This window comes from Tympanuchus pallidicinctus, unplaced genomic scaffold, assembly GCF_026119805.1.
Source record: "Tympanuchus pallidicinctus isolate F22 unplaced genomic scaffold, pur_lepc_1.0 scaffold20, whole genome shotgun sequence".
In the NCBI taxonomy this organism is placed as follows: domain Eukaryota; kingdom Metazoa; phylum Chordata; class Aves; order Galliformes; family Phasianidae; genus Tympanuchus; species Tympanuchus pallidicinctus.
Window position 1 is genome coordinate 12,986,084 of NW_026294722.1, and position 27,606 is coordinate 13,013,689.

A 27,606-nucleotide genomic window follows, 5' to 3' on the forward strand; every position below is an offset into this window, starting at 1 on the left:
AAAGGAAGAGGCACACAACATCACAGAACATGCCATTCCAACGCCAACACCAGTAACCCTGTATCCATTACCGAGAGGATCGAGGGACATGAAAGCAAAAGAAAGTAACACAAAACTGTGCATCTAATTCCAGACACCTGTAGTTTAATTACATTTCACAACAAGGCAAGCATTGCTGTGATTCATTTGAACGTGAAAAGCAGTTATCACCAGTTTCCGCAAATCAACACACTAAAACATCTGAAAGCAGTTCTGTGAACAATTAAGCCAAGTTTTCCTTTTCGGTCATTTTATTCTAATGTGAAACATGAAGAAACAAGCACCCAAATAAATCCAATATAGTATGAAACTTTAATAAAAGTTGTTTAAAAAACAAAGAGCAAAATTTTAAAAATAAACTGAAAAGCTTGACTCCTAATCACACATCTTTCTGACATCAGCAAGAGTACTTTAGACTTTCAGAGAGAAAAAAACAAAGATCTGCTGTTGAAACATTACTCCCAAAGACTGTAGAAACGCATAATATGAAGCTTCAGAGACAGACAGCTTTATTAACAGGAGGCTTAATTTTAAACAGTATATACAAATCACATGACTTTTCCAAAGTTGGGACCACCTAGTAACCTGTCAAAACAAAGTTATGCTAATGAATTACAGAAGCATCTGTGTAATGCAACCGCCTCTTTATTGAAGTACACCTTTGTACAATCCTTCCACACATTCCTGTACTGGGAATCCTCTCAGGATGCAGCGCCGCACAGGTTTCCAAAGCTCTCCTACACACCACGGGAATAAAACTGTTGCCACTTGCACCTCGCAATTTTGCCTGACCATACACTTCAGTGTTCCGTGATAGGCAACACCAAAAGGCACTGTTTTTCCTTATCCGACAAATAAAATAAACACAAAGCAAAAAACAGTTTAAAGGTTGCTATGTTTAAGTACAATGATTTGCAGGGAATAGTGGGATTTTTCAGGCAATGCCCCAATTTGGAAAAATTTATCATCAGCCAAGCAAGGATGAACCAAAAATTTCTATACTTGTCCCTCATGTCATTACTTCCTTTCCAATTTTCCATGGAAGGGTTTTACTGTACAGCAAAGAAATGGCAACTCTTTACAGACTCGGGATACAACAACAGCACAAGTTTATTGCAAAAATATATAGTAAACTCAGTATTTTCAAGTTTTGGAGAAAAATAAATTTTTATCTCTCAGTTCCCCCACAGCAGTAATTCATGACAGAGTTGCTGAAGATAAAAGCTTCTTTCACATATAAACTAATTTAAAACTTTAGCTGGACTCCAATCTTCAACTAATAATCACCGCTTTGGTTCTCTTAGCAGAGACTCTACGTAAGGAGGTCAAGAGACACATGAGAAATACAACAAACCCAACTAGTGTCAAAGATCCTATCCCAAGTGATTCATGTGATCCTAACAAATCAAGCTACTTAAACAATAATGAGCATTTTCAAGTTGTTACTTCTACTGCAAATGTTTTAAACGTACTATAAAACTCATATAATGTTTGAGGTTAGCTATACTCGTGGCAAAAGTCTTATTCTGCACAGTTATAATTGCAATATATAAATAACTAAAGGTTATTCCACAAAGAACAGCTTGAATTTTACAGAACGATTCTGCTCATACTCATAGGAATTAGTTTGGTAGACACATCAGCAACGGGCATAATTCAACTGTTCATACAGTCAGAATCTTGGAAAAAAAATAAAAATACATACACAAAACAATTAATCTGTGTACACTCAGAATTCGTTCAGTTGCAGAGTAAAATCAGGACTTTAAACAAAGCTTTGACCTGTAAACAAAGCAAATTCAGCCAGCTTTTAACCAAATCTAGAAATAGCTATCTATTTTACAATGGCTTGCAAGAGCACTCACTGAAGAGCTTCACTGACTTCATCTATTTCCCTTATCCGAAACTACGAAACACCAGCCAAGGTTCCTTGTTAAGCACTGCGTCCAGCTCACCAAACGTCTATGATGAAAAATAACCTGCCTACCTTCTCCACACGTTTGCACGGGGAAATCCACTGCGCACGGATCCTTGCAGTGCTTCTTCTGCCACGGCTAACGCAGTGCTCTGCCTTATCAAAACAAGTCTGGTTTACAATTGGAACAATCCACAGGTTCTATCCTGGAAATACTATAAAAACCAATCCGGATGCATTTATCACAGCACTATGAATACCTATTCTACAACTACTCCATATTAACAGCTACCCTAAAACAAGTTTTACTTTCCTTGAGCCTATAGGCCTGTCATTTAAATCAACGACTGCTGCCATCGCTTCATCACGAGACTCAAATGCAACCATCGCTTCTCCCGTGGGCATGCCTTTCTCATTGTATTTTAAGCACACTGAACCAGGGATCACTTGGTAACCATAAAAGAAATCCAAAATTTCATCCACAGAAACAGTGAAGGGCATATTTTGCACTTTAATGACGGTTGGTCCTGGCTTCCCAGACCCCGTTCCAAAACCCGGAGGTCCACTAATGTGTATATTTCCCGGTCCGGGCCCGAACGCGGGAGGCCCACCTAAATGCCCAAGACCGCCGGCAATTCCTGGAGGCCCACCAGCAAAGCCAGGGGGTCCACTCAGATTGCCAGGACCGTTACCAAAACTCTGAGGGCCCCCTCCAAAACCCGATGGTCCACTCAAAGTAGCAGGACCGCCTGCAAAACCTGGTACCTCAATACCCGCACCGGGCAAACCAGCGCTTGCAACCGCAGGTATTCCAGGTCTAGCATCAGCAAAGCCCCCTATTCCAGGTGGTGGCAGAGGCGGACCGAACGTGCCAGACCCACTAAAGTTACCGGGGAAGTTGAAGGGAGGACCGTTGTTCGCATCCTTAGGATTTCCTCCCAAGAAGGCATGCTCATCTCCAGCAGGGGGCTGCGCTCCCGGCACAGCTACGTTTCCTTGTATCGGTATTTTCAGGATTTTTTTCCCTTGAGACGGGGGGTTTCTCTCAATATCTCTCATTTCTTCTACAGTAATCAAACGTAAAACAACATCTCTTCCATTCAGCTTTTTACGGTGCAAACGCTCTGCTTTACGAGCATCATCTTCAGCTTTGAACTGAACCAGTGCTTGTCCTAAACCTTGCCCGTTATTATCAACAAGAATTTGCACAGAGCTTTCTTCTACTGCCAGTCCCTCTAGAAACTGAAGAATTTCCATTTTTGTTATATTGTATGGAATATTAGATATATGCGCACACAGCTTTGGCGAGCCTGACTCCGCCTCAGCATTCATGATGATTTCTCTCTGGTCATAGTTGAAATTCTGCAACCTTTTACGAATCAGATCTATCTTTTCTAACATTGCCTTTTTAGTAATTGGATGAACTTGAATAAAACGATTCCCTATGTACTGCTTATGATGACACAAAGCTGCTTTGTAATCAGCTTCATTCCTGAACTCCACGAAACCCTCCCCAATTGCCTTCCCATTCGGTCCATAAGCTATATAGATGCTGTCTTCAACTATATCCAGCTTTTTAAAAAAGTCGATCACATGCTTGTTCTCCGATTCAAAGGGAAGACCCTTCAAATAGACACAGAAACCCTGCTCGTGGGGAGATCGCGACCGGGATCTCTTCTGTCCGCTGGGGGATTTGGACCTAGAATGAGGCTGTGGAGGAGGAGGGTGCGGCTGCCCAGAGGGGCCCATGGTTTGCTTGAATGTTATGTGGCCTCCGGCAGCCACCCACTGTCTCTCTGTTGCAGGACTAACTTCAACATACCGCTGAATCATCAGCATTCTGTTTCGTTTCAGTGCTTCAAATGTATCTTGAGGAGAAAAAAATTTCACGAGTCCATTTCCATTATTTCGACCTACGTGATCCTTCAGCATGTGGATCGCATCCACACGCAGCCCAAGGAAAAATTCTTTCACGTCAGATTCTGTCGCAGAAAAGGGCATTCCGTGAACGCTGACATACAAATCATCCGGATTGATTGGAATTGGTTTGACGCTACTTTGAGAATTCATCTGGATAGGATTTACAGGATTCATGGGACCAATAAACAGTGGATTCAAGCCGCTGTTCATATTCACTGCCGCTCCAGACCCATTCATTCCAGTGGGTAAAGGTGCTACAGGCGGAGGATTCAGAGGAGGCATTCCTGATATGGGAGGTATAGGTGTCATTGGGGGCACTGGGGGCACAGGGGGTATCGGTGGGACCGGAGGAACAGGAGGCAGTGTGGGTACGGGAGGAGGAACAGGAATTGGAGGAATGGAAGGCATCGGTGGCAAAGACGGCATAGCTGGAATAGGAGGGATCGGTGGAGGAGGTACTGTGTTCATCGGGGAGGCTGTACTGGGTATAGTTGAGCTAAACGTGGGGCTACCAAAAGTATTTCCAAGATTTGGAGGTGCAGTCCCCATACTGGCAGTAGAAAATGTGGATATGTTTTTATTGCTCTCATGCACAGTAGTGGAAGCTGTTACTACGCTAGGAGAAGGATTATTAAAGTTAGGTACAGTAGTAGGCAAGTTAACCCTTCCGCTCATCCCCGAACTAGGAGGTGGTCCCGACCTGCTAGCGTTTGCTGGCGGCATATCTAGATTAGCAGTTTCAAAACGCCTACGGCTGAGCTCTATCATGTTCTGCATTTCAGTTTTACTGCTCAGTAACAGTGTTACTTTTGACCCTTTAATTGTACCACCTGTGCGCATCATACCAAGCCTTGCATCTTCATCAGTGGCAAAAACGATGAAAGCCTCACCCAGTTCACCCCCTACAATATGCACGCCCCCATCGGGAATGGTCAATCCAGAGAAGAAGTGGCGGATGTCCATGGTCCCCGCCACAATCGGGAGACCTTGCAAGCGGATGACCACAGCCATGCTGCGCTGAAACAACACACACCTGCAGATGAGAAAAGGCAACGGCTATGTCAGACTACTGTTTATGGCACCATGCAATTACCTACATTTACCCATCTACTTTATTTGTTTACATACTCCTAACAACATCTTGTAAAAGTTAAGCATGTTCATATTCCAAGTTCTTTGTTCAAGGATTCCAAGTTTGCTTACTTCCCACAGATAGAAGTATTAAGCATTAACCAACATAATTTGTGTACGTTTTGCACTGGAAATTCCAAAATATCTTACACCAAGGCCCACAACATCAGTGCAAAAAGTAAAACTTATAACCAAAGGGAAAAAAGCACACCTGGGGAACAGCAAATATCAAAAGTATCATACCCACATCTGAATATGTGATGAAACATCAGCAAGATTTACTCACCCAAGCAAACAAAGTCAAGTTAGCATACTGACATAACGTAACTGATTGGGTATTCACTGTACCTGGCAAAGTGATTGAAAATTTCTGCACTACTATGGGCAATAAACTGTTCTGTTTTCCATTTAAGGAGGAATTTTATCTCCTGCCAGGTGACGAGGGCTGAGAATATACAGCAGGTTATGAACAGATATCATTATGGATATCAGTGTGAATCACACGTCCTTCTGAAGGCCATCCAGATTTTTCTCCTACCAAAAGCAGGAGGCCTAATTAACAGTAAAACAAGCAGCTACAAGCTGTACCAAGACATTCTGTGATCTCACAGAGCACCCCTAAACTAGATTGACATCTAGTTTGCACCCCCTAGCTAGGCAGTTGGCCTTTAAACCTTCCAGAACGAAGGAGTAACTTTTTAATTGTTGTAGACATGCTGTCTAATATTACACTTTCAGTCTGGCACAAGTATATTACTTCCAATAACCAGCTGAGGTCACTGGAAGCTTAAGATCAATCCTGACCCCCTGAGGTCACACCAAAAGTATTTTTCAAGAAGAAAAGGAGGTAATTCTCACTTATTCTCAACGTGTCTTCTCTAAGCATCCCTAAAGCATCATAACAATACCAACACATTAATTCACCAGCTAGAAGTCGCTCATACTCTAAACACTCTGCACTGGTACCTCGTTTCCATTTGAATGGCTTAATCTCTTCCTGACCTCCCAGAGCACAGGCCAGTTCAGTAAACAAAGGAAGAGCTCGAAGGCTCCCATCAGTCACATACAAATGGTGTTACAATACTCATTAGGCCTTGGAAGTCCAGAATGAACCAGATGACACAAGGCAGCACCAGGAGGCAGAGCACCACCAAAGAGACCACTGCTCAGCAACGTACCAAAGCTATGACCAACAGACAGCTAGTGCTCAGCACTGCCATTCCTTAAGTACAGCATCCCGGCGTTACAGTCAAATTTCAGCCAGCTACGTTTGCCTGCCTATGTCTTCCAGAAATCTTAGCATGGAAGCACCAGAAACGCATTCTGACCTACTAGACAGAACCAGTATCCAACAATTTAACGTGGCATAAGGCTGAATTCAGTACTTAATGAAAATAAGACTTAATTATTCTACACGGAAGAAAATTCTTTCGTTAGCATGATAAGACTTCAGGTTACTCCAATGGAGTAATGGACTTATATACATCGCTTTGTTGTCCATAAAGAAGAGACAACTTCTCCCACACACCAATAACCTTGTGCAACACACAGTATTCCAGGGCACAAGCCATGCGAGGAGCCCTCCTGTCCCTCAAGCAAACAGCAGAGAAGCCCTCAGCACAGCATCAAACTCTGCAGCTGCTCCCACTGCAAACGAGTGCCTGACTCCTCACTGGGCCAACCTGAGCAAGAGAAATCAGCTTCCACAACAAATATGAAAATGTGACAAATCAGCCTCTACAAACCACCATGAAACCCACTACCTCATCAGGGGCACAGCAACAGAAAAATACGCGCTCAGCCTCAAGGATTCATTTCTGAAAACCACCTTTCCCTACCCACTGCAAGCAAGACAGCAACAGAACACGCGGCATCCATCTCTTCCAGGCATGCTTACATGTCACTCAGTAACAAGGTTCACTGCCCAATCATTTTCCAACGGAACAAGAAAGTGGTCCACGTGAAAAATAAACTGAGAACAAAGCAGGAACCACCTATGCTAAGCACACATCCAAGAAAGCACACGAGACTTTTTGCACTGTTAAAACTGCAGTATTTTTCAACGATTCTGCAGATATCAATTTGCCCAATATCAACAGCCAGCTCTGAAGCTGAAGTTAAAACAAAAATTGCGCTTACTTTAAGGAAGCCACACTAACTGCAATTGCAAAACACTCGTTTACCTCATCACCTCAAAGCTACAGGATTGCTTTCTAATTAGTTGATCCACAGGCAACCAATGCAACTACACTTGTAAAACTAAAATAGTAACTGTAAGACTTGTGTGTTCTGTATTACACAAAGAAATTAATTTCTGAAGCTTTCATGCATCCCAACTCAGACATTTCAAGTTTCTGCTATTTAGTGGAAGATTACTTTCTCGTGGTCACTTCCTTACAACAACCTGACGTGGCTGTGAGCTCAACATTGGCAACCCTCCTTCAGGTGTGCTGCTGCAGAAGGCACGTGGGCAGAGCTGACAGCTCGCAGGCAGCCACGCGTCCTGGTGGTTCTGGGAATCCAGCCCAGAAGGCACGTTAACAGATAAGGCTACAAGAACTCCTGAAGACTTCAAGCATTCAAACACCAATAAAGCTTCTGGGATAATACAAAGTCTCAATCCCACATGATATTCAAAGCTTCGTTAAAAGTGATAAGAAGTATTGAAGTTTTGTTACTAAGCATGCTATCTAGCTTCACTACATAGCTATTGCCACAAGAACACAAATAGCTGCTTAGGAATGGACTTGCCAAAAAAATGAGTCGTAATGACCTCAGCCTAACTAATTCCACATGTGATACAAAACAAGGGCTCAATATTAAGCAAAAGCTAACAGTGGCATGACATAAACAAAAACTTTAAGGACTAAGTCAAATATTTTTAGCTAAAAGTATTTTATTAACCCAAAACATCACTGCTGCAAAATTGATCAGGATTTCAGTGTTAAAAAAAAAAACAAAAAAAAACATTCATTTTGCTTCTGTGATTTAAAGAAAAAAATCACAAGGCAGTAACAAGAGGGCCAAATTCCACATTCATAAATCAGATTTATTTCAAGGTGCAGTGAAGAGACAATAAGCAACTTGTGCCAACTTTCACCCTAACCGTAACAGCACAGCCTGCTCACGTACTGCCACGTTTGCCTCCTGAACAGCAAAGCAGGTGCAGAGGCAGCAGATCCACAAGGGTGCCAGAGCTGCTGCTCCTCAGCTACTTCACGCACAAGTGCTCTTCCACTGTTGCTCACATACCTGAGATTCTCTTGCAGAGACTTTATCCCAAAGTCACGTGAGAAACGAGCCATCCCCACTAACAGCGCCAAGTCAGAAGGGGAAAGTGAAAGCCTGCCTACAATTAACCTGAGTCTTTTGATGACTCTTGACAGACAGCATTTTAAACACGCTCTTAAGACGCTGATGTCAGACTAGAGAGGTGCAAAGCTACTTCCTTCTGTGTGCTGGTCAGTAAGACAAGCAGGAGGGCCGGGTTCAGCACGAGCTGACACGACACCACAAGAGCAGCAGTTCCAGATGCGCAATTCTTGTCAAATCAAGGCAGGTTTAGAAGATTCAATTCGGTCCCCAGGGAGCATTAATGTACAACACCTATATGGCACACGCACAACGTATCCAGCAGCTGTTGGATGAAGGACTGAAATAATGTTCTAGCTGTAGGAAGATTTTAAGGCACCCATGCTGAGACTGTCCAGCAGTACCTACAACTGCAGGCTACAGAGTTTTCCTTGTTACTTTTAATTTACTTTTTTATGCTAAAGTTAACTGGTTAGATTAGGGAAGGTTTGAATTAGCTCAGAAATGACCGCCTGATACTTTCATATGCTGCAAAAGTTAATCAGAGCCAGTTACTACAGACTTCCACTCCAATAGCTGGAGACAGGCAGACCTGCAGCCTGCAGAGAAGTTGCTACGTTTTCAAACAGAGCAAAATAACTGGGAGAGCATTACAGACTGCCACATGCTGATGAAATAACAAAGCTTATGGCAGAAAACTCTGTTCTGTGAGCACACCGCTGCCAGAAGGACCACCACCAGTGGGAGTCAAAAGAAAAATACCACCTATGGATAGTTTGACCCACATGTTTTGATATCGAGTCGGGGATTCCAGAAGCTTTATTTATTTATTAAGCTATACTCAATATGCATAAAAAAGAAGTCTTCAATTTGAAGTCTCTTACCTGCAAAGACAGATGTTTTTTTCTTAACAAGTAGCAGAAGCCAAGCCAATCCTGTGGGCAACCAATTAAAACCAACTTTTAGACTGCAATAAAGAATAAATGGAGGCAAAAATCAATGCAGGCAACACAACAGCAGTAACAGTCCACAAAGAACTGTATATACAGAAAGTTCAAACCTGCAACCACCACAAGGAACTGTGACATACAACACACAAGAGTAAGAGTGCATTTTCTAATACCTGCTCCCTGTATTTCAATACCTGCATTGCAGTTCCCGTACAGTTTGGGACGTGAATATGCCTTTGACAAAACACAGCAAGAACCACAAAGCATTCGAAGAATCTTTCCAGTTTCCCCATTTGAGCCAATCACTCTTTCAAAAGCAAAGATTAGAAATCAAACACTTGACAATTCCGAATTTTCACAAACCCTCACTCCACCAATAACACCAGCAGTCCTTTCTCCAACTGTGCATCTTCCAATTCCAACAGAGCCACACACATCACATCTCTAAGTCTCCTGCAGGCCCTCCCCAGGAGCCAGGCCAAACGATGACAGCGGGCACTGCTCAGAGCCACCTGCAGCCAGCACCTGCACAGAGACGCTGTAAGACCTCCCTGCTGATGTACGGTACTCTCACTCGTACTCCACTGTTTCATAATCCATATCCTGACCAAATGCCCAGGTTTCTCATCCTTGAAAGTACAAAATGTCTTCCTGGGATTACAACTCAATAAAAAAATAAAACAGAGAGAGCTGAACATTTTACAAGGCAACATGTACATTTGGTATTTTAAAGAAGGGATGGAAAACATCTTCCTTTTTCAACACTTCATATACAACCTCACGGTGAAGAATTCCTTCCCTGGAATGTTACCCAGAAAGAACTACTCCAAGAACAAACACCTCTCTGCCCCTCAGACAACCCAAACATGCAGTCTGCCGTTACGAGCATCATCATCAAAATGAAATTACAAAGAGTTACAACTAGACCATCCACAAACTCCCTGGCAGAAGGAATCAAGACGAGCAGATATACGCGCAGATCTTCAAGAACATGTAACAGCAGGCTTACAAATAAGAGATACAGCTATGCTTTTCAGATTTGTATTAAAAAAGCATATAAAAAAATTAAGACTAGTTTCGTATTACAACCTTAAGAAAAATCAGACAATCCTACAGTGCAAGGATTCAATTATACTCTTACATATCTTGAAGTTTCAATCAGCAGTTTACAAGGCAGGTAAGAACATAACCACCTGAAAACCAGTTTCATGCAAGACCACATCTGCTTCCTGGAACAGATAAACCTTTTGTGCACAAGGAACATTCCCCCAAAAAATTATTTCAGATGCTTCCAGTATAGCAACCACAGCGTTGCAGATGTCCACCGCAATGGAATAAGCCAACGTGCTACCAGGGCAGACACGGCGTACACCAAACCAAGCAGCATACCTCAGAGAAGGTGCAAAGCTCCGCTCTGTGTTTTAACTTTACACAAAACATCGCTTCTGTTTACAACTCTGCATTCTGTCAGAGAGCACCCATCGCTCTCATAAAGACGTCCTTCCCAGCCAACCTCGCGTGCAGGAGCATAGCAGGGAGGCAAACACCGACCAGAGGACAGGTGCCCCCCACAACACCAACACCGTACCTCTGTGCACCGCCGGGGCTCCACAACACCTCGCGGCTACACGCCAACAGCCACCGCCATCCACTGCCACGGCACGCCCGACGCGGGGCCCTCGCAGGAGTCCACCGAGGAGCCAACAGCCGGTTGTCCTGCCTAGCCCCGGCACGGCGGGGGGGAAGGGGGGGTAAGAAAATCACTAAGAAGAATGCGTAACATCAGGAACGGCTGGTGAAACAAGAGCCGAGAGATTTTTCCAAAGAAAGTTCAAGAGAGACTGCAGGCGGGAGGACCCACCGCAATACCTGCCACCGCAGAGCCGATTTTTACCGACGACGAACGGCCTTAAGCGACCGCGAGGTGCTCCCCGGCACTTACGGGGGGGAAACTCGAGGAGAGGCGTCGGCACGGCGGGCGGCGGAGCCCTCCTTCCCAGCAACGCGGGGAGCGTTCGCCCCGCTCCGCCCCCCGGGGCCGCGGAACCCCGCCGCGCCCGGCCCCGCGCCGCCTCCTCGGCCGCCCGCGCCGCCGCCCCGCCGGGCGCGCACCTCCCGCGGCCGCGAGGTGCCGGGGCCGGGCCGGGCCCGCGTCGCTTCCCCGGCCGCCCGCACAGCTCCGCAGGCCGCGGCGAGAGGCGGCGGGCGGGGGCGCGGCCCAGGCCTCCCCCAGCCTCTGCGCGGCCGCAGAGAGCGATGCCGCTCGGTGCTCCGCTCCCCTTTGTGCGCGGGGCCGCGTGCAGCCGCGCCCGCCCGGCCTCCCTCCCCTCGCCTCGCCGCGGGCCCACGAAGCGGGGCGGGCGGGCGGTCGGCGCTGGCCCGGCCCGTCCGGGCGCCGCCGCGCTCTTACCGAGGGATCTGTACGGGAAAAAGGGTTAAGAACGGCGCCAACACCGCCCCCGGGCCCCGCTCCGCGCCGAGCCCAGCGCCACCGACCGCGCAGCGCCACAAAATGGCCGCCTCGCTGCGGCGCCGCCACCCGCCGCCAGGGAGAGGCGGGGCTGAGGGCCCGGCGGAAGGAGGAGGGAGGGGCTCCGCCACGCGCGCTGCGCCCCCCTGCGGCCGTCCCGCCCTGTCCTGTTCGATGGCGCATGCGCAGCGCGGCGTGTGTGTCGCGGTGCTGCGCGGGTTTGGTGTGAAGTTAGGGGCTGGGGCCGGACGGAGCGCCGTCAGACCTGTGGAGACCTGTGGCGCCCGATGCCTCTGGTACCACAACATACATACATTGATGATATGTTGAGTTTCGTGGACATTAACGGTGGTACAAGTGAGCGGAAGGGTTATTGAGTAATCAGAGCCGTCAGGTGGGCAATGAGCCCTGAGGCAGCGAGCTGCTGCTGCTTTGCTTAGAAACGTTGCAGAATTAGAATCGCGCGCGTCACCCCAAGTCAGTGCCCTTTTTGTTCTAAATTCCCCTTGCTGTATTCACCCTTCACTTAAGCGTTCTCACCGTGTACACACAGCTCGTCCTGGCAGGAGCACAGCAGGGCACCTGTCACCGCTGTGCCTCCACGGGACGGACTGCTCCAGCTCTCATTTATAGCAGAAAATGTAACCAGCATAGTCTGCTGCACGCAACAAACACAGTCATACAGCAAACTTTTTATTTGCAAAGCCAGGATTGTGACAACTCAGCAGCTGTTCAGCACCAAGCAGCAGTGGTGGCAGGCACTGGGATGCTCACCTCCCACCCCCACGGCATCTCCCTTCTTACTCCTCCCCATCACTCTCAACCCCTTCAAATAAACAGCCCACACCTGCTCATCTCCTTGGTAACCCCGGCTTTACTGCTTTTACACTTTATATCTGCTAGGGTTGCCCTGAAAACGTATCCTTTCTGTCAAGCGATCCCCTCCCTTTTGTTTCCTTAGGCAAGAGGGCCAGTGTGGGCCTACTGCACCCCACAGCTCCCTATTTGCTCTCCACAGTGTCCTGGTATCTTGTAATTCATTTGTTCTTATCCTAAGTGGCACCCAACAGAGCCAGCACGTGCATGCACATCAGGCACAGCCAATGGACGCTCCCAGGGATGTTCAGTACCGGCATCCAGTGGCAGGCTTACTGTGCCTGGCAGAAATTTGCTTGCCCAAGAGCCACCCAGAGGCAGCAAGAGCACAGGACTCAGGGCTTCATGCTGCAGCAACGACCCTTCAGTGGGCAGGAGTAGGACAACAGAAGGGCAGTGCTGAATACTGGAAGAAAACTTGGAATGTTGGTCTTCTGTGCAACACTTTGAGTCACATCATTGCCTTGTGTTGTTGAAACAAAGCCTGCATGAAAGATTTCACAGATTTGCATTACAGTTAGGGCTAGAAGGGACCTCTAGGTCCACCCAGAGCAGTGTACCCAGCACCATGTCCAGGTGGCTTTTGAAGACCTCTGAGGAGGAAACTCCACAACCTTTCCAGGCAACCTGTGCCACTCATACAGCACAGAAGTGCTTCCTAACATTCAGAAGGAACCTCCCATGTGTCAGTTTGTGCCCATCACTTCTTGCTCATCTCTGGGCATCACTGAACAAAGCCTGGATCCATCCTCTCTGCATTCTCACTTCAGGTATTTGGACATATGGACATTGACAAGACCCTCTCTTCTCCAGGCTGAGCAATCCCAGCTCCCTTAGCCTCTCCTCACAGGAGTGAGGGGTGAGCCGCAGTCCCTTAATAAATGTGTGACAGTTGCTCCATGAACCAGCAAAAACCAAAACAAATTAAAAAAAAAAAAACTCTACAACCAACTGATATAATCCTCCCTAGATTTTTTCCAGACTGTATCCACACCAAATCCAAATGCGAGTCCCCACGCCCCAGCCAGTGCTACAGGTCAACAGTGTCCCTGCGGATCGAAGCCTGCACCTCAAACATAGTCTGTGCTGAAGCAAAGTCTGGCACAGACGTCTGCAATTAGGATTACCTCCAAAGAGCAGTCTTCAGTCATAGCCAAATATTCATAGGGACTGAATTAAATGTTCTCTCAAGAACACTTGAAGAAAATGTGTTTGTAGTGTGGATTAAAAGGAACACAATCCTGGGCTGCTATCAGGAGCGTGCCAATTGCCAAGGGTACCCAAGACAAGTTGGCAGCACGATGCAGTCAGACACCAACAGCATGGAAAGAAAGCAGTACAGTGTCTCTGGAAAGCAAAGCACTGGTAGGCAGGTTAGAGAAACATGGACCACTGGTAACAGTGTCCAACATGCACCTCTCACATCACGTGTGTGAGAGATAAGCAGAGGAATGATAGCGTAAAGATGCGATTTGAGCTTACTGTGTACTAAGAAAATTCTGAAATCTGTGCCTTCTGCCTAAGCTAAAACTTAAGTAGGATGTTAGGTATAAAAGTGGGGGGGGGAGACCAACAGAAAAACAACACAGGACACTTTAAGGTAAAGCTTGATGGAACCATCATTTGCTGTGCCAATGCCACATTTGAAAGAAAAGTATTTTCTCTTTGCAATTATGGTTTTGCTACACTGTCAATATGGAAAGCCTAACTCCCAGGCTCTTTGCTTCTCCAGCACAATCCGCAGATACCACTCAAAAACACAACCTCTCGTCTTATTCATCCCTCTTTACGAGGATGCATCTTTGATGAATCTGTCAGTCCATCAAATGACTTCCATTACTTTGTGTTTTCCTGACCGCCATGCGTCACCTGCAAGTTTCAATTGTTTCCAGATCATTTCTGTAAATGTTCAGCAGAAACAATCCTTACAGAAACTTCCCAAAAACTCTTTTCATTCCTCATTCATATTTATATTTGAGATCTGTCAGTCAGCTATTTGTTCAGAATTGCCTTACTGATTCTGTGCAGTAACTTCAAAGTCTCCTCACCTCCCTAGAATAAACTCCGTATGTCAGCGTTTTACTACACCTACTTAGGGCAAAACCTCTTTGCTCTCAAGTTAGAGCTTTACTTGAGAATCCCGTACCAGCTTTTTTTACTGCTCTTTTCTATAAAAGGATGAAGGGAAATGGCCTCAAGTGGTGCCAGGGGAGGTTTAGTTTGAATGTCTGGAAAAACTTTGTTACAGAAAGGGTTGTTAAGCAGTGGGATGGGCTCTCCAGGGAGGTGGCTGAGTCACCATCCCTGGATGTGTTTGGATGTGGTGCTCAGGCCATGATTTAGCAGAGGGTCGTTTGAGTTAGGGTAGGATGGTTGGGTTGTGGTTGGACTCGATGATCCTTTCCAACCTGAGCAATTCCATGATTCTCTAAGCATGCAGACCAGCTGTCAGAGTGCTCAGTTCTCCCAAGCTCTCAGCTTGTCCATTCTGACCTTCACTTCTCCCGCTGCGGGACCACGTTTATGTCCTGAGTTTTAATCAAAACTCTTTAGTAGTGATCTCTCAGACCAACTCTGTGGCACTTGGCTTTGGGAAACTGCATTTTTTCAAAGCTCTGAGCGAACACACTATCAGCAAAATCGGTGTGACTGAACACAGTGAGTGTGACTGAAGTCACACCACAGAACAGTACTTCAGTCAATTGGGCAGATACAAGACCCAAAATGAGGCCGTTATTTTGCTGGGATCAACAGCTTTTATGTTAATTTTTCGTTTTTAAAATTTAATGATTTTTGCCTGTCTGCATCATATTGTCAACAAACCAACAAACAGTTGTCAACAAACAGTTAAAAACTGCCTGTTTCTCTTTCCACAAGTTAACACAGCTAATTCCATGTTATCTTCCCTGGGAAATGCTAGCTTAGCAGTTAGGCGTTATGTTCTGTGAGCTTTTAGAAGTGCTAAAACCCATCAGAGAGAATTTCTTTGCTTTTCTTGCACGCTGCCTAACCCTTTCACACTACTGGACGCCTATTCTAGCCTGGCTCTATTCCTAATGATCACACTGTCTCAACTTCTATGGCATCTACAACAATGCTAAGTCCTCACCTTTCTTACCTCCTACTATTAAATTAAGGCCCTGCAGATAGCTTCAATTAACCACCAAGAAAGCCCACAAAAGCAATACCTCCATTTGTAAATACCCCTTGCAGAGAAATTCACTGCCTACAAAAAGCCTTAACTGTGTTCAGCAGTGTACAAGTATATATTCAGTGTTACTACTTCTTTGTTCTCCCACGGGTGAGAATTATCTTCACTGTTAATTATTTCTCTTCTTGTCTGCACTTTCAAACATTGCTTAATAGAGCGAATGAGTTGCTCAAACCTTTCCATGCAGCATTTATATATGACAGTACATGAGAGGCATGAAGGACCTTCACAATTTGTGTTCCCTTTTCTCCAAGTAATCACAACCTAAGCTAGGTGAGTTTTGAAAGTATCTATTAGGTCAGATGTGACACGAGGTTTGAGAGGAACAACTCAACAAAAGTCAAATGTCAGCTTGATGGGAGAAAGAGCATGAATCAGTGCGCACAGAAAAGCTTATTGCCTCTGTCATCTGATGAGAGACTGCAACTTAGCAACTTACTGATCGTGCCCAACAGTTGAGCTCGAGAAGTGGATTCCCAAAAATAGTGCTCTAATTCTTTTTTCTTGATTTATTTCAACTTCGTAATTACCTACAAAGACTCAAAGTAGCCAAGCTGAAGTCTTCTCTCTATTTTTATAATCCACGAAGCACAAAGAACACGTTCATAAACATACAATTCTACAACATGCGGGGGAATTCTTATCACGTGCTTAACCCAGAAACCACACGTGGCCCAAAGATAAAATATAATACAAACAATGCCTCTAAAACCTAGTTATGCATATGAGAGTTTTAAACACATGGTGATGAAACACAAGGTGCCGGTCAGTTGTACGATATTAAAAGTGCTAAAGCTAGTAATTTCAAATAGAACAATTCAGATTAGCTTTGCATTTCAACCAAATCTGTCCTTCTTAACAGAAAAAGGAACAATTCTATAATTCAGTCCACTCTGTGAGACTTCGCTTCAGCTTTTCCACACAGTGCTTCATCCTCGAGGTAGATACTACTCACAACTGGTCACACACCATCTATAATGTGTATTAAATTCGGCAGCCATCAACCAAGAAACTAATGTGAGAGCTGTCTGCTTATGCAGCTGATAAAAGGCACTTTGTAATACAGGGTTAAGTTTCCTACTGGAAAGATCACCAGAGGTACAAAAGCAGAAATAATGATATGAATTCATCTAATCAAATCCATTTTAATTGACACTGTTCCTCATGGAAGTCTCTAACAAGACAAGTTAGCCCTGGCACACTAAGAAAAAACTCCAGAGCCACATGTTCCTACCTACTGACAGAACATCCAGGTTCACCCACTGAACAAGACTCCCAGAAGCAAAGGCAAAGGCTGCAGTAATGGCAGAGGACTCACTACAAGGGAAACAAAGCAAAACTAGAACGAAACCAGAAGACACTGTATGTTATGTGCTTCCCCCCCTCCACCAGCGGAGTACCAACTAAACTGGTACTGCAGCTGAAGCTGGCATATTGTGTGTCCTCCCAGTCATTCAAGTTTTTTTTCTTTACTGTGTAGGAAAAAGTAGAGGGGACAGCAAAGTGCATTATAATGGTATCCTAAATCCCATAACACTGTACGCTGTACAATGTATTAATGCACACTGGTCTGTATAAGCAGCACACACACACACACACGAGCAATAACTATTAAGTTTTAGGGGAAAAAAGAGTTCATAACTCCACATACAACTTAACTGTGAAGGCACATAGCCACAGTGAGGCATCCTTTTCCTCCAGAAATGCCAAACGTCTTCCTGCATAAAAAATTCTCACAACACATTTAAGCAGCACAAAACCATCTGCAGTTGCAAGGCTGCCTGCCTCTAGAAGAACCAGCGGCCCGGCAGCAGGTCTGTGCTGCAAGCAGAACAGCTGCACAGCATGTTTTACACTGAGGAGGAGCAACCTCTCACCACGATTCCCCAGTTTCGTTTTTTACATTGCAAAACACATTCTCTAACAGAATCCATCTCAGCATAAATTGCTGAATGTAAATATACATGCGACGGCTGTTCTGTCATCCTGCCCTTCTCCAGCATACAGACTAGTTTAATTTTTGGCTTCTTAGACTGTTATCAGAAAAGGTAGCTTTCCATTTGAATTGCAGATAAGAACAAGCTGAAATGTGCTGCACGGTTTGTTCAGGAATGTACAGAAAATGCATCTTAATCCACTTCTATCTAGTCCATGCATGGAAAGAGCTTGTTTTCTCAGTGCTGACTCCATTTAATGCTTTTGAGGTCAATTCCATCCTGCACCATTTCCCAAAGAGGACTGTAAAGAAGAAAGAAAAAATGAGTGCAATCTAAAATGCAAAGGACAACAACAACCAAACAGGCAACATCATCCACTACACAACAAATTCAGCTGTATCTGTCTGCCTTGGCCTCCTGGAGGTCAGTGAACTTCACATGAAGAATCTCCAGTGTTCTGCTCGGACAAAATGCAACAAGGGAGAAGGAAGGTGCTCATTTCCTGCTCCCATTGTAGGCATGAAGTACACCTTCCTTAGAGACTGAGACCACACGTTTTACACCGCCCAGATAAGCCAGAGACCTTTCAGTTTCCCCAGCATAACACAAAGTGCACACATGCAGTAATACCATATCTGGCTTACAAACTTTGAGTTGCCCACTCTCCACGCTTGCCCTATTCACACTATTTCCTCATACAGACAGGCTCTGGGAAACGGTTTGTTGACAGGTTTGTCTGCTTAAACTTTTTTCACTACAGTTAAGATCAAGCCCACCACACACTCTGGCAACACTACTTCTGTGTGTACAGAGATTTTCTGTGCACGGGTTTTTAAAGCAGGCAATTTCTTTCAATGAAATCCAGTTCCTCAAATGATCACCATAGCTAAGAAGCCTTTAAACTCCATTAAAGATGGCTCACCTCATTTCCCTCAGCCTCTTAACATGCCGTATGCATTTCTGCACTGTATAATCTATTTCTTCTTCCGTAGTGAAACGACCAATTCCAAATCTAAAGCAAAGGAGAACCATTACTAATTGCAATAGTGTGCACGTGGATGAGTGAAACAAACTCACCGTGAATTTCCAGCAGAAAAGAAACATATCTGGAAACAACGGGAAAATCACTCCACACACCTTATAGAGGAGTGAGCCAAGTCTTCATCCGCTCCGATTGCCCGCAAAACATATGAAGGCTCCAGAGAAGCTGATGTGCAAGCACTAGGGAAAGGGAAGAAAGGCCAACGTCACACTTAAATTCACATGCAGATGCTACACTTCTCCAACACAGAACAGCTCACTTACACATTCAATATTATTAACCTTTATAACAACTGATAGCAGGTTCCTCACCCTCTTGGAAATAGCTAGTGAACGCAAGGAGACAGGAGCAAGGGCAGCAGTATTTCTGCTGCTAAAGAATGACAGGAGCAGATGTGACATGGAAATGAAGGGTAAGTAAGTTAGGAGCACGAAGAAAGAAGAGAATACATAGATAACACTGTGCATTAGTACAATGCCAAACAGAAGCAGCAGTACTGCAGCCCAAGAGCTAGCTGAAGTAGAAGCTGTGCAAAGAAGACAAGCCAAGACAGAACTACTCAGGGAAGGCAACTTACCAACAGGAGCATTAAAAAAGAAAAGATTTCACAAGTTGCTGCCTGGCAGCAATACAAATCAATAAAAAACAGTGTGCAGAGGAATCCAGAGCAAGATGGCCTAGTGATGATAGTGAAGAACCTCCATCCTTGAGCAGTAGGCAAAACTGGCTACGTGTTGTTATGCAACTTGAACAGGTAGCAACTTGCAGCACAAACCATAATGCTGCTTAAAACAAGTGCATGAAGCAGAGCCTCAGAACAGATTTTCACGTTGAAGAAGCACTGGCCTTCACTGTCACGTGAAGACTTGCTCTCCTTGTTCACAATACCAGCATGTTTCAAATCGAGATATGCACTGCTGACTTTGTTCTCAGAGGTGAGAAAAGGAAGGCACTTCATTAATTCCATCGTAAGCATGAAGCTGGTCTCAATAGCAGAAATGTTGCTCCTGCAGAGTCAATTCAGCTCTCTAAGAGTGTACTGAGTTTCTGCTTTAGCTTTAAACACAGACACTGCTAACTAAGGTAATTCAGATATTTGCCCAGCCTCACTAGATACCAGTTGTGATCTGCCACCTCTGTGAAACGCTGCTGAAGGCCAGAAGTTCCAATGATGGCAGCCTTTACAGAGAATGTCACAGCCAGTTACAATTCAAGTCCACTCAGATGACACAAAGCAAGTTTGCAAAGCTGGCAGGCAGGAATTCCTACTTTTTTTTGCTTTCAGGATGAGTAAATTTGACCTTCAGCTGGAATGTGCTACTTCACAAAACAACCATCCCAGAATGCAATCAATGCCAGGCTGACTCACCAACCAGCCCAGCAAGTACAGGGCACAGAGCAGATCCCTCCTTACTTTGTAAGTCGTTATTTTCTCTCAGACATTATTTTCTCTCCAAAACATGCTGCTCTCCTCCCCACACATCCCACCTACCTTCCTGAAGATAGAGCCACATCTTTCAGAGCCATGAGAAGACTCTCCCCTTCCACGTACGCAAAAGATAAATTGATGCATCCTACAAAAATAAATGGAGTAGAGAAAAGGAGAACTCCCACCAAGTGGAATGCACAGTAGGTCCCACACCACACAGCAGCACCTGCACCACCTTTAACTACAGTGCATTACTCAGCCCCGGCCACTAACACCAAGGAGTCAGACGTTTCTAACAGGGTCAGGGTTCTTCCAGCATTACCTGGATAACGATGCTCTCTGTCTCCATTCATAACCACATCAGGAACTTCACTCATTATTTTTGTAACAAGCCGTTCTGCCAGTTGTGAGATTCGCTTATGGTCATACTAGCAAAGAAACCAAAGAAGAGATGAAAATGAGGAACAGCACACGTCTGAGCTCACTGACCTGCTCGTGCCACCAGCCGCACACAGACTGAAGTAGATGGTTGTGGCTATATTACATCTGAACCTTAAAAAGGGAACTTTAAAACTCCCACCCTACAGACTTTATAAAAGAGAACTGCCAGTTTGATGCTAGCTAATTCAGTCTTCAAAAAATACCAATGATTCTGAAAGATCTATCTACAAACTGTCTCTCACAGGAGTGCCAAGTTTTTGTACTTAAATACAAGCTAGGCACATGACATTAAATGACTTGCAACACAACCAAGGGCATCTGTTACGGTAGAAGTGTCCCTTACTCACCTAGGGGCATTCAAGGTGTATTACATAAAACATGGACTCACAGTGAGTCGGCACACGGCAGAGCTGGGAACTCTGCCACCACGGGACTTCACCACACGTCACCTCCACAAGGAGGGCTGCCCACGAGCAGAGACTCATTGCAGACTACAAACAATGTCACTTGCACTGAGAAAGCAGTAAGGCACAGCATCGGCTCCAGTGCTCAGAGATGGACAGACACACACGAGTAACTCATACTTGCTTACAGTAGCCTGGTCACATTCTCTAAAAAAAAAACCTTTAAAAGGAAACAAACTTTCCAATATGCTTTTTTTTTTAAATGCCAGAATTCTGACAGAGTAGGAAAAGGCTCCAGATGTGAGGCTCCTGCAGCACTGAGGCTCTGCAGGCTCTTCAGCTTCCAACAAGGCTTCAGTAACCAGCAGCCCCGATGGCGGATCCCTGCCTGCCTCAGAGGAAGCACCTCCACCACGTGTACTGATGTGCCAGCAGCACATACAGCCTTAAATATCACAACTAGCAAATAGATCAAGCAAGAATGAAACAACAACCCGCCATTAAATTATTGAAGTTCCAGCAAACCTGAATTTACATACATTTAACAGAGCCATGCAATGGTTTGGGTTGGAAGGGACCTTTACAGCTCATCTAGTCCAACAGAACAGCGAACTAGAAAGTCTCATTGTTTCAGTACACATTAGATAAGCATGATGCATTCAGCTTCAGAGGGGCTGCAATATGTTTGCAGAGCAGAGAGACAAGTGCAAGCACTTCAAGCTGCATTTCACTAAAACCATAAATCATCAGTGTTGTGAACAACCAAGATTCAAGTGAAAAGATAAGAAAGCTGAAACTCATCTTCCAGTTACGCAAAAACTCCTGTCCCCGAAGATCCACAACCCGTTACTTCATGTGACGATAATCCAACGTAGCTCACGTGCGCAGACACAAAACGAGCGACGGAGCCCAGGCTCAAAGCAGCCCTGCTGCGTCAGCGCCCGGCCCCGCTCTGCCACCTACCTCCATCTCCTCCTGCGCCACCTCACACGCCGCCCCCAGGCCCACAGCCAGCGGGGTGGGCACAGTCCCCGATCGCAGCCCTCTCTCCTGGCCTCCGCCGCTCTGCAGGGGTTCCAGCCGCACGCGCGGGCGCCGGCGAACATAGATGGCACCAACCCCTGCGGAACAAGGAGACAGGCTGGATGCGTGCAGCTCACGTCCACGGCTCTGCAGTTATGAAAAGGGACTCTGAGATTCGGAAGCCTTTGTTTCCACAGCACTCCCGGACACCTCACTGGAGAAAAAGGCAGTGAAGGCACACAGAAGCACAAGGCTTTCTTGAAAAAGTTCGCTCCCACCATTCGTACAGCTCTGCAGCTGCACTGCCAGGCTTCTGACACGCGGGAGATCGGTTTCTCCCAGAACACTTCAGCACCTAAAGGCTCTGCACTGCCTGTTCTGGCAACCCTTGAGAAGATGAACTTCAGCCCTTTGCTCCAAAACTTCCATGCACAGATATCTCACTCACTGAGGTGCTCTTTCTGACTTCTGCCTCAAAGCTGCAGAACTCCTTTCTCTGGGTTAGCAGGCCAGTCACAAACCCACAAGGCCCCCCCTGAGCTTTGGGGCTTCTATTTCTGAATAACACATAGAATACAACAAAGCTGATTTCTGCCTCTGTACGTCCTGTGTCACAAACTACATGGACTGCGACAGTGATAACAGCTAAACTTTTATTGCCTGGGATTGAGCCACAAAACACGTAGCTGGATTTTAGACCCCGTTCTGCAGAGAGGTACAAAGAGGGCTGAGTGGGAAGAAGCCATGGGGAGTCGATGACCAAAATCACTGACCTTAGACTTACCGTTTGATCTCTGTGTTACAAGTTACCTTTGGATCTAAGCTCAGCCCCACAACTCCACGACACTTCAACCACTGCAGCATAACAGCTGCTTCACACCATTCAAAAGACCCCAAAGAGCCACTCATCCTAACACCACCACCGTTACAAGACACCATTTCTTCCTTGGGAAAAGCCAGCTCACAACCCATAAGCACTGAAGACAACCCAGCAGAGCCGACCCACTGCACAGCCAGCCCCTACTGGGCCGAGAACAAACCTCTACAGGTTAAGTGAAGGTAGCATTCACCACAACAGATAGGCCTGACTTTCTACCTTCCACAGTTATTTCTTAAGGCAAACACGAAAAACAATTCTTTATAAAAACACTTCAATAAATACCTTTGGGCCCATAAATTTTATGGCCACTGATGCTCATTAGATCAATTTTCAAGTCATTGACATCCATAGGAATTTTACCAACTGCTTGCGCAGCATCCGTGTGGAAGAAAACCTTACGTGCACGGCAGATCTCACCTGGAATAAAAACAAAAGCAAGAAAGAAAAACATGACCTCGCCTAATTGTTACGAGCCAATGATTCCAACAATGAATCTAACGCAGCAGTTTATGGCAGGGACAAGTCCCGAGGTGCCAAAGGAAGGAATGCATACTGTCACACCCCCTTTACAGTTCAGCCAAGTGCCTGCAGCTGCTCAGAAGCTATGCTGGGCAGTTTCAGGCAGGTCACGAGGTAGGGCTACGGTGAGCTCCTTCAGCTGGAAAGCTAAAAGATCTTCCACTGCCGAGGATTGGGATTGTTTCCAAACCCACACCTGCCAAGGCCTGGCCCTGTTTAACCACAGAGGGCTGAATGGGACACCCAGATTTCTCAACAGCAGGACAAAATTAAGTTTTCTTCTTATGTTTCTTCTCAACATCTGTCTAGTACAAGCTTACTCTCGTGCTTATTCTTGCCAAGAGCAAGTGGCATTAAAAACTCTACCGCCCCAGTACTTTTTACAGTACTCAGTTCCCTGCTCAGAGCATAAACTCATTGGTGACATCTCAACTCACTCAAGTCTACTATCCAACTTTTTTTTTGCATCCAGAGCTCAAATACACCGAGGGACAAGGAGATAAAAAACTACCCAGTCACCTTCCACAGAACCTTACTTCACACAAACACATCCCACACTTCTCTGGGCAACATTTGGCATCATCCTGCTAGCATGGACTTGTGGTCCATTAAGAACAGCACAGCTACTGCTCACAGCAGCTCACAGCCCTCGTACTGTCAGTGCCCCAGGCTGACTCTGCAAGGCCTGGTCTATTTGGCTCCTTATCAAGGTGTCATGAGAACATCAGCATTTGAACGTGGGACAACCGCAACAGCCTTGGGAGTATAGACACAGGATGATAACAGTCCTGAGCTATGAGCAGCTCAGCAATGGTCAGTTACTGTCAATAATGAAGACTGGGAAAACACTGGGGCACTCATAGTGCTGCTTTCAGCACAGTCACAGGGGGGGAAGGAAAGAAAAAAAAAAGAAAGCAGAATCTAAGCAAGAGGAAAAACAGCTGCAGGGCAAGATAAGCTGCCTGCCACAGCCTGGGAAAACAACACCTTCCAGAACCATGCAGGGCACAGGCCTCAGCCTAAAAACTGCATACAAACTTCAACATCTTACAAAGGACAACTTGAGTATGGGGAAGGAGGAAGTTCTGGGGTCACCCTCACAGGAACTGCTGGCACACAACCACAGTGGGATCCCGAGAGCTACACAGGTTTATTACTACATTACATCTAAGATTTTCTATATGTAAATATACATGTTTCCGTAGCACTTGACTATGAACATATTATGTTAAACGGCCCAAAGTGACATGGGGAGGCCACTGGAAGCAGCTGTCTACTTACCAATGTCACGAATCGGCTGCTTCACTCCTATCTCGTTATTCACAGCCATCACAGAAACCAAGCTTGTGTCTGGCTGGAAGGCAGCCTCCAGCTCCTGGTGAACATTCAGGCAGGCAGAAGTTGTGACTCAAAGCAGAAAATTCACGACTCACACAGTTTGCCAGCAAGCCTCAGCCCTCAGCCCCCAAAATAACACCATCAGCAGCCCCCAGGTTCTGACAAGCAGCCCTGCTGAGCATGCTACCCCACACGAGCACAGAATGCTGGCAGGAAGCAGTGTGCCGAGTTGCATTTCTGCACATCCCAGTATGCACAGGGCCACCTGACATCGTCAAGTGAGCAAAGGCTTTTGCTGTATGTCTCATACATTGCCAGGAACTATTTTTTTAATGCATTAAACTCCCAGCAGCCAGTGTAACCACCCACATCTAGACACAGCAAGGCTGACTGCAAAGCGATTACACCATACAGAAGCATCACACAAAGGAGGAGTGCACCAGCAAATTTCCCCATGAATGTCATTAACCCTTCCCTGCCTGCTGGCCTGATCCGTCCCTCCACCACACACACACACACACACACACACACCCCCTCTCTGAGCTGCACACCATGCCTAGACATAAAGCCAGTGCTGCCTTTTTACACAACACAACCGAGGAAATCAGCATGCAGAACTGCTCAGTCTCAGGACTGTGGCCACCACACCCAGAAGGGAGCACTGCAGTCACTGTGCCTGCTGCCTCCCATAGCTCCCGGCAGGAAATTCACCACCAGCTCCTGCACCAAAGCCAGCTGCAGCACAGCCATGGGCCTCCACAGGTACATGACAGCTCTGCCTGCATGGAGGAGCTGACAGCAGCTGTGATGAGAGATGGGATCTGGCAGACAAGCCTGGGGCACCAGACGGAACAGAGAATCCTCCAAACGAGGCAGATTGGACTGTGAATCTCCTACCCTGCTGTGACATTTATCATCCTTTCCCTCTGTAATATTAAGAGGACACGAGGTCCTCTTCAGCACCAGCCCCACCTACACACCTCTTCTCTCCTCACCATTTTTCTGCCGCTCAATATCTCACCTTCAAATCGATCAGCCCATTTTTTTGGACAGGCAGGTAAGTGATCTGAAAGCCTTCAGCCTCCAAGGAGCGGCAGGAATCCAACACACACTTGTGCTCTGTCTGCGTGGTAATGATGTGCTTCTTCCTGGACTTATAGAACCTCGCAACACCCTGCCAGGCACAGCACACGCACAGGAAATTCGCTGTTAGGTCTCCCAAGAGAGCAAGCTTTGTGTAAGATGCTCAAAATCAAGAGAAGGAAATGATGAAATCATTAATGAGAGAGGTGTAATTCACACCAGGCAATTCTGCGAGCACTTACTCCACAGAAGCATCTCACTTCCCGAACACCTGTGAAAAAATGCCACCAGGCAGAAATCCAAATGCTGCTTAATGACAGGAATACCTCTTACAAACCTGCTATGGAGTCACTGCAGTGAGAAGCCTGAACGACCACAAACTGCAGACTAGAGGTTAAAACACAAGCTAGCCTTAGAGAAAAGAACATTTGTAATTAGCATCTCCACGTTTCCTAATAAAGATACCTACTGAGCAAGCAAGCAGAACTGCATTTGGTGCACATCAGACGAGCGTTCATTTTACCTGTGTAAAAGTGAGGTCACACCCTGAGCCAGCTGTGTGCGCTTGACAAAAAACCGTGCTGTATTTTAAAGCACAGGAGATCAAATTGGAATTTCACGGACTCGTGGGGCCCAAGGCGGAGCACAGCACTGCTTTTTTGCTACCGAACAGCCCCAGCCGTGGGAATAACAGCGAGCAGAGCACTGTGGGCAGTGCCCATAACAGCAGGACAAGGGGAAATGGTTTCAAGTTGAGGGAGGGCAGATTGAGGTTGGATGTCGGGGGAAGTTCTTTACAGAGAGGGCGGTGAGGTGCTGGAACTGCACAGCGCTCAGCCAACAGCCCGCAGACCTGGCTGAGGTGCTGACATTTCTCAGAGCTCCTGGCAGCTCTGTTTTAACACGATGCGTATCAGCACAACCCTTTTACCTTGATGGCCATATTATTGGATTCCGTAGCCCCGCTGGTGAAAATGATTTCTCTCGGATCTGCTCCTATTAAATCTGCAACTTGCTGTCGAGAAAGAAAGGCAGGTTTGAGGCGCTGTGACACGCGATGAATTCACCATCCCGAGGCCTGCGGGCGGCCGGTTCCACCGCCGGCATCCAGCGCAGCCACCTCCCCTCGCTCCGGACCGCAGCGCAGCGCGGCGCCCCGCGCAATTCGGCGCCCCGGCCCGCACTCACCCGCCGGGCGCGTTCGGTGGCGGCCTCGCTCTCCCATCCGTAGGCGTGGGTGCGGGAGTGCGGGTTCCCGTAGCAGGCGGTCAGGTAGGGCAGCATGCGGTCCAACACCCGCGGGTCCTGCGGGCACACACAGCGCTCAGCGCCGCTCCGCCGGCGGCGGCCAGGCGGGGCGGGCGGGGAGCCGGGCACGCACCAGCGGGGTGGTGGCCTGCACGTCCAGGTACAGCGGCCGCAGAGCTCCGTCTCCGTCGCCGCGCGGCCCTGCGGAGAGAGCGAGGCGGGTGAGCCGGCCGTCGGGGGCCGTCGGGAGCCGCCCCGGCCCAGCGCAGCCGCCCCGGCCGTACCCTCTCCGCCCGCCTCGGCCCGCGTTCGCGGCGCCGTCGCCGACAGCCGCCGCGGGGAGGGGAGGACGGCCCGCAGGGCCGGCAGGCATCGCCACAGCTGCATGGCCGCGGGGCCCGAGGGAGGAAGAGACGGACGGACGGACGGACGGACAGC

General features: G+C 46.8%; 3 protein-coding genes across 9 annotated transcripts in view; all 3 read right to left on the reverse strand.

The window, feature by feature from the left end:
• CPNE1 (copine 1) overlaps window positions 1–11,788 on the reverse strand; it is a 41,839-nt gene extending 30,051 nt beyond the window's left edge. The window contains exons 1-2 of one of the 6 annotated variants that reach the window (XM_052683430.1): window positions 11,678–11,743; window positions 9,202–9,252 (exon numbers count right to left, since the gene is read on the reverse strand). The gene's annotated coding sequence lies outside the window, so the exon portion shown is untranslated. Of the gene's footprint in view, window positions 1–4,764; window positions 4,881–9,201; window positions 9,279–10,855; window positions 10,971–11,677 lie in introns of those variants that run through there. The other 5 variants (XM_052683428.1, XM_052683427.1, XM_052683429.1 and 2 more) reach the window with 5 other exon arrangements.
• Window positions 333–11,775, reverse strand: RBM12 (RNA binding motif protein 12). 2 transcript variants are annotated; one of them, XM_052683426.1, is made up of 2 exons: window positions 11,678–11,775; window positions 333–4,907 (listed from the first exon to the last, which is right to left on the reverse strand). In XM_052683426.1, the coding sequence occupies exon 2, from the start codon at window positions 4,883–4,885 to the stop codon at window positions 2,243–2,245; it is 2,643 nt and encodes an 880-aa protein (XP_052539386.1). In that variant the 5' UTR covers window positions 4,886–4,907; window positions 11,678–11,775; the 3' UTR covers window positions 333–2,242. The 2 variants fall into 2 exon arrangements, with proteins under 2 accessions (XP_052539386.1, XP_052539385.1); XM_052683425.1 differs by lacking the exon at window positions 11,678–11,775 and adding an exon at window positions 9,202–9,286.
• A 4,591-nt stretch (window positions 11,789–16,379) lies between the features above and the next one.
• On the reverse strand, window positions 16,380–27,602 carry NFS1 (NFS1 cysteine desulfurase). Its single transcript, XM_052684083.1, has 13 exons — window positions 27,453–27,602; window positions 27,302–27,369; window positions 27,109–27,225; window positions 26,852–26,935; window positions 25,859–26,011; window positions 24,781–24,874; window positions 23,263–23,397; window positions 22,041–22,198; window positions 20,555–20,660; window positions 20,296–20,377; window positions 18,899–18,982; window positions 18,684–18,773; window positions 16,380–18,062 (listed from the first exon to the last, which is right to left on the reverse strand). The coding sequence occupies exons 1-13, from the start codon at window positions 27,553–27,555 to the stop codon at window positions 17,999–18,001; spliced, it is 1,338 nt and encodes a 445-aa protein (XP_052540043.1). The 5' UTR covers window positions 27,556–27,602; the 3' UTR covers window positions 16,380–17,998.
• Between the last annotated feature and the right edge of the window lie 4 nt (window positions 27,603–27,606).

Excerpts from the sequence above, each read along its gene's own strand:
- RBM12 (XM_052683426.1), bottom strand. The coding sequence starts at position 4,885 with ATGGCTGTGGTCATCCGCTTGCAAGGTCTCCCGATTGTGGCGGGGACC.
- NFS1 (XM_052684083.1), bottom strand. The coding sequence starts at position 27,555 with ATGCAGCTGTGGCGATGCCTGCCGGCCCTGCGGGCCGTCCTCCCCTCC. Across the intron at positions 20,661-22,040 it reads TGGCGCAGGAGGAGATGGAG|TATGACCATAAGCGAATCTC; the intron begins GTAGGTGGCAGA and ends TTTCTTTGCTAG. Across the intron at positions 18,774-18,898 it reads TTGGCTCACTCCTCTATAAG|ATTTGGAATTGGTCGTTTCA; the intron begins GTGTGTGGAGTG and ends CCTTTGCTTTAG.